General features: G+C 56.4%; 1 protein-coding gene across 1 annotated transcript in view; it reads right to left on the minus strand.

The window, feature by feature from the left end:
• The window catches only part of CD5 (CD5 molecule), a 12744-nt gene continuing 7107 nt past the window's right edge, over positions 1-5637 (minus strand). The window contains exons 6-11 of the mRNA XM_007462213.1: positions 5512-5628; positions 3206-3499; positions 2445-2570; positions 1677-1730; positions 624-743; positions 1-89 (exon numbers count right to left, since the gene is read on the minus strand). Coding sequence (XP_007462275.1) covers positions 1-89; positions 624-743; positions 1677-1730; positions 2445-2570; positions 3206-3499; positions 5512-5628 — 800 coding nt within the window. The remainder of the gene's footprint in view (positions 90-623; positions 744-1676; positions 1731-2444; positions 2571-3205; positions 3500-5511; positions 5629-5637) is intronic.

The following is a 5637-nucleotide window of genomic DNA, read 5'->3' on the forward strand; positions in this document are numbered from 1 at the left end:
TTACAGCCTCTGAGCACCGTGCAGATCATAGTCACTGTCAGAGGAGTTATCGGGCTGGGTGGAGACACGATGCAGGGCCCCTTCCAGAGCTGTGGAAAGAAAGGAGGCCATTTGAGCAGGGTTATCTCTCCAGGCTACACAGAGAGAGCCCTTCAGAGCCAAGAGCCCTGCAGGGGCTGGAAGATCACAGAGGCTTTCTGAGCTGGTGGCTCAATAGCCCTGAAACTGTTGTGATCAAATCAGCTAGTGTCCTCTAATGATGCTGAATGCCAGCCTCCCTGCGGCTTAATTGTCAGTGCCAGTCAGGGAGCATTCGATACAAGGCTCTGCGGGCCACTGATGGATGCTCTGTTCTGCCTCCAAGGGATCCGAGGGGCCTCATTTATTGAGAAACAGGTCCTTTAGGTCACAGCAGTGCTGGGGTTAATGACATCCCGGCACATTCTCTCTAGCTGAGTGGCCCGTTAAGGCTGTATCCCTTCCATACCCTGCCATGACCGGCTGTCAAAGGGGGACCGTTTGATCCTTCTGCCCCCTGCTCGGCCTCCCTTCTTTCTCCAGGCGATCAAGTGACCCTCTGCTCGGCCCTGCCGTCATTCCTGGGAGTGCCAGCTGGTGCTTACCTGGAAAAGCTGAGATTTGGGAGTTCCTGGGAGGCTGACTGTATTCGTTCTCCAGGCGGGAGGATGTGGGGTTCTCAGCCTGGGACCGGACAGTCACCGTGTGGTTGCGATGGAAAGACACTGAGCGGATGTGGGAGATAGTAACATTAGACATGATGCTCTGTCCTCCTCCCCAACAGGGGCCCAACTCGAATTTCCTGTTCCCACTGTGTAACGTGGTGCGGGGGGCAAGGGCCCCCTGAGCTCCTTCAGTGCAACCCTTTTTCCCTTTCTTCCTGGGGAGGCTCATTCTAGCAGGGCTCAGGCTTTTAGAGCAGCTTTGGGTCGGCTGGCAAGCTGACTGGCGGGCAGGCCATCAGTCAGACAGTCAGTCAGTTATCAAACATTTATCAAGCTGGGAATTGGAACACGAGTGATAGGGCAGATATGGTGGCTGCCCTCCTGGAACGGAGGGTCTTTATATTGTAAGAAAAACTTGACAACACAGCGCCTTCTTGAAGGAATCGGCCCTTGACACATATAGTGGGGGAGAAGGTGGAGTAGAGGCAGGAGGAGGGCTGTAGTTCAACCCACAAAGGGGGCTCTGGCTGTGGCCAGAAGGAGAGAGGATGGAGACCAGGGGTGGGGACAGGGCCAGCTGCATCCAAATGTCTTAAAACTGGCCTTGTAAAGTTGTTCCACGATAAAGACGTTCCATGATAAATCTAGCTTGGACAACCCTTCTTAACATATGTCCGCTTTGGAGATGAACCACGCAAAAATGCCCATGAAGGTTCTGACAAGTCCTGAAGTAAAGAACCGTGTCTAGCTTTGCTTAACTCACTGACTTCCGAGTCTCTTTGATCACGGGGCCCTCTTCTCTGAGTCCCATCCGTTAACACCTGTGGCCACAGTCACACCTTAGACGAGCACAGTGGAGCTCAGAGGCCTCATGCAGCCACTGGCTCTGTCCATGGTCGGCAGTGACCCGTGACCCTGCTTCACAGCCTCCTTCCTGAGTCTCGTGGCTACTGACCTGGGCCGAGGGAGGATCCTGCCTCTGGGGCTACTTACTGTTCTGGTTCATTCCCGTCGGGCCAATCCACTGTCTCTGCTTCTTCTGGCGGACTGGGTGACAGACAGGAAAGGCACATGGGGAGGGGGAGGGGGAGGGGGGTTGAGACAGGTGTGGGCAAGGGGGGCGGGAGCCAGGGAAGGAGGGAGGAGGCAGCAGGTGCATGCTGAGGGGCCGGTTCTCCAGGAGAAACCACCATGGGGTGCTTAGAACCAGAATTAAGACCTGGGAGGGCACCAGGGACCCAGCCATCACTGCCCACCTCCGGCAGTGGGCAGCCTCTCTAATCTCACACCCTTGTCTCCGAATGATTTCCTCCTGAGTTCTGCAAGGCCAGGATGATACCCGCTACCTTCACAAGGTCTGGGGTCGCCCATTTGTTGTATGAGGAAACCAGAGCTCAGGGAGGAATTGGTTTGATTAGCTGCTAAGTGGTGGAGCCGGCCTGGGACACGTGTCTTCTGGGGTCAGACCCTCTGAACCCACCACAGTCTAAAGAATGCCCATACCCTCCCTTTGGGCTGCAGTGGGTCCCAGCTGGGCCCCCGGATGTGGGCGAATCGGTGATTTTCCTGACTTTCTGTTTGTTACTTGGTGCGGAGAAAGGCCGGTGGGCAGGAGAGGGGCAGGGCTGGGTGGTGAAGGAGGGGTGCTCCCGGCCGGCTTTCTCAAGGCGGGAACCCTCCTCTGTGGGGCTCGTGGGCAACCCATCCAGTCTCCCCACACAGGGTCTTGAAAGGGAGGAGGTTTGGGGCACCTACACCTACATTTCTTCACCAGCTTCTTGTAGGCGAGGGGGCCACACACCACCAGCAGCATTACCGCAAGCACGAGGGCCAGGATGATGCTTGCCACTGTGCCTGCACCCAGGCCCGCTGGGCGTGCGTTCTGGCCTGCAGGAGGCAGAGTTAGGTCAGCCCCAGCCTGGGAGGCATCAAAACTGTCCGTTCAGAGGGCTTCCCCCAGTAACTCACCAGCATGTGCGGAAGGTAGTTTTCTATCTGCTGTCTCTCCACCCATCTCTGAAATTCTCTGCTACCCGTTCATTTATCCACCACTTACTATCTAACAGTTGATCATCCGGCTATCATTTGCCCCTCCTGTGATCAACTCTGTAAGTTTCCACCATTTTCCAGTTACTAATGAGTGATCACCTTGCCATCATATGCAAATAGCCATCCATCCATTCATCGCTCTCTTTTCTGTGTGAGTCAATTACCATTAGTGTAGCAAATATGTACCCCCCCCCCTTGCTTATCTACTTTCCATCTGGAAGAGCAGAAGGTGGAAGGAGAGTTCTCATTCATTAGCTGCCTGACGATGGCGGCCAGTCTCCTACTGACGGTTCGTGCTCACTGCTGTCTGAGCACACTTGTCCCCTCTCCCCTCATTTGTCATCCCTCCATCCTTTCCCAGGGCTCTCTCTTTAGTTCCTGGGGCCTGTTCTTCAGAAATGTGCTCATCGACTGAGTCTTAGAAGGAAAATCCAGAACTGCCCTCTACCCACCGTGGGCTGGGCCCAACTCACAGGTGACAAACACTCTCTTGCAGTGGGATTTTTTCTGCAGAAGCTGGTGGCACTGGGACAGCTTCCCCGGGGGACAGAAGAACCCCCCGGAGGTCTTCTCGCCGGTGTCCAGCAGCTGGTAGGAGCTGACGTTGCCGCACTGCTGCTCCCGGCACACGTCCTCCCACCTCGCCATGCCCTTGGCTGAGGAGCTGTCGCACAGGGCGTCCCACTGCTTGCCCTGGCGCACCTCCACGGAGCCTTCACACGTGCCGCTGCCCCCCACCAGGCGGCTCTGCACCTTGGGCTGGAAATCTGGGGGGAGAGCAATGGGAGGTGAGGTGGCGGGCTCGGCGGGAGCTCCCTGGGCCCCGAGCCTGCATGCCTGGCCACTGGGACCCCGTGACACTGGCAGATTGGGGGCCCTGGCAGGGCCTGGCTCTCGGGGGTCTGGGTACCACGTGATACCTTTCTGCCTTTCCCTTCTTCTGGCATCCTCTCTGGCATTTTCCCCATCGAGCCCTGTCCCTGGCGCCTCTGGGCAGCTGCAACGGCTTGGGCACGTTCAGTGAAGAGGCTGGCAGGGTGGCAGTGCCCGTCAGCAGCCACCAGCAGGGAGTCGTCCCCCACCCAGGTGGCAGTAAGAGGAGTGGGGAAATAGTCTCCACCTGGGTCCGCTTCCCTCTTTGAAACGTCCTCTCATTCTCTTGCTGCTCCTTGAGAGCTGGGAGGGCTTTTCAGAGAGGGGAAACTGAGGCCCAGGGATGGGAAATACCTCCTGCTCTGAGTCCTGGAGATTCGCAGGTGGGACTGAATCCAAGAATCCTGCTGCCCAGGCCTCAAGCCTGGAGGGACCAGCTTTCATAACAGGGCCTGGGCCAACAGAAACTGATTCATTTCTGCTTATCAGGTTTGGGCCTGGAGGCCCACATGTGCTCGAGTTAGAGCAAGTTGTGATCTCAGCAGCTCTGGCCAGTTTCTATAGCAACATCCATCTTCAAAGCCCTAGTAAATGTTCTATTTAGAAAAAAAAAAAATCCAAAGGCAAGACTTCTGGGTATGGATCTGCAAGTTGTAGCCTACAGGAGGGCTCCTAGCAGAGGCGTGGGTGGGCCTGAGAGCCAGCCAGGTTTCTCCATCAGGCCAAGAGATCCTTGGGGGCTGCTTCTGCCTGGAGGGGGCAGCGTCTTACTAATTCACACCATGTGTCCAGTGGTTTGGGGGCATCCCTGCTTGCAGGATAGCCCAGTGGTCCAGAGCAAATGCTTCCCAGATGTGTGCACATGAATCCCTGAGACTTTGCTGAAAGGCAGATCCTGATTAGTAGGTGGAGGGTGAGGCCTGGGAGTCTGTATTTCTAACCAGCCAGATGAAGCCAATGCTGCTGGTCCGGGACCACACCTGGAGTAGCTAAGGCTTACACAACAGGCTCTGGAGTGATGCTGCTTGAGGGGAAACCCCAGCTAGTGCTCCATGATACTAAGAAATTTAACCCCTCTGAGCCTCAGCTTCCTCATCTGTAAGGTGGGGATAATAATAGCACCCGCCTTCTAAGCTTGTTGTGAAAATGAAGGAATGCCCTGAATAGTCCCCAACATGATGTAAGCACTCAGGAAGTATGACTTCTTAGAGTCTGGACTTCACTAGACCATTTGGTGATAGGAGCCCACTACGTCCCGAGGCATGCTGTGGTTATCCTTATTTTGACCTGTGGTCCCTTTCCCCTCAGTTTCCCCATTGATCCTCGTTTTGGGATCCCCCCAGACAAGCCTCTGGGCTCCTGCCCTCAATCACACCGGCATCGCCAGTCTCTTCTGGTTGGTGGCCTGTGACTCGGGAGCCTCCTCAGGAAGCCCCCTGGGGCCCTGCTCTGGCCTTTCTCTACCTGCTGTGCCTCAGGGACCTCCTATGTCTCACCATCGCTCCAACATCATCTGTCCCCGGGATTTATAAACTCCCCTCCTGCAAGGCTGGTCCCCTCCAAGCGCTCCATCCGGCTTGGGCCCTTGACACAAGCCACAGTCCACCAAACTCACCAGCAGACCGTGCCTCCTCCTGTAAGTCCTGCCACTTCCCCGTGTGGCAGCCGAGCCAGCGGTACATTTGGGCTTGTTCTGCGTTACTTTGCAGAGATGCCCGGGGCGTTGGGTGTGAGTGTGGCCTCCCCACCCCATGGCCGCCCTACCTCTTAGAGGCCAACGATCAGCCCTCCATGTTCCTTGTGTTCTCCGTAGCGCTAGTGCCCTGTGCTGCACGGAGGGCTTTCAGGAACGTGTAGTGACTGACCACATGGGGGCGCCCGTGAGTCTTGGCCCGGTCCCACTCACCAGAACAGATGAGGCCAAGAGCTTGGCCTCCCGCCTGTGGCTGAACTTTTCTGAAACACTGCTCTAGGGAGGCACATCTTCTGTTCTGGATCTTCCACCGGATTGGCAAGGAACCGCCCTCTCCTC

Source organism: Lipotes vexillifer, unplaced genomic scaffold, assembly GCF_000442215.2.
Source record: "Lipotes vexillifer unplaced genomic scaffold, Lipotes_vexillifer_v1.1 scaffold1129, whole genome shotgun sequence".
Lineage (NCBI taxonomy): Eukaryota > Metazoa > Chordata > Mammalia > Artiodactyla > Lipotidae > Lipotes > Lipotes vexillifer.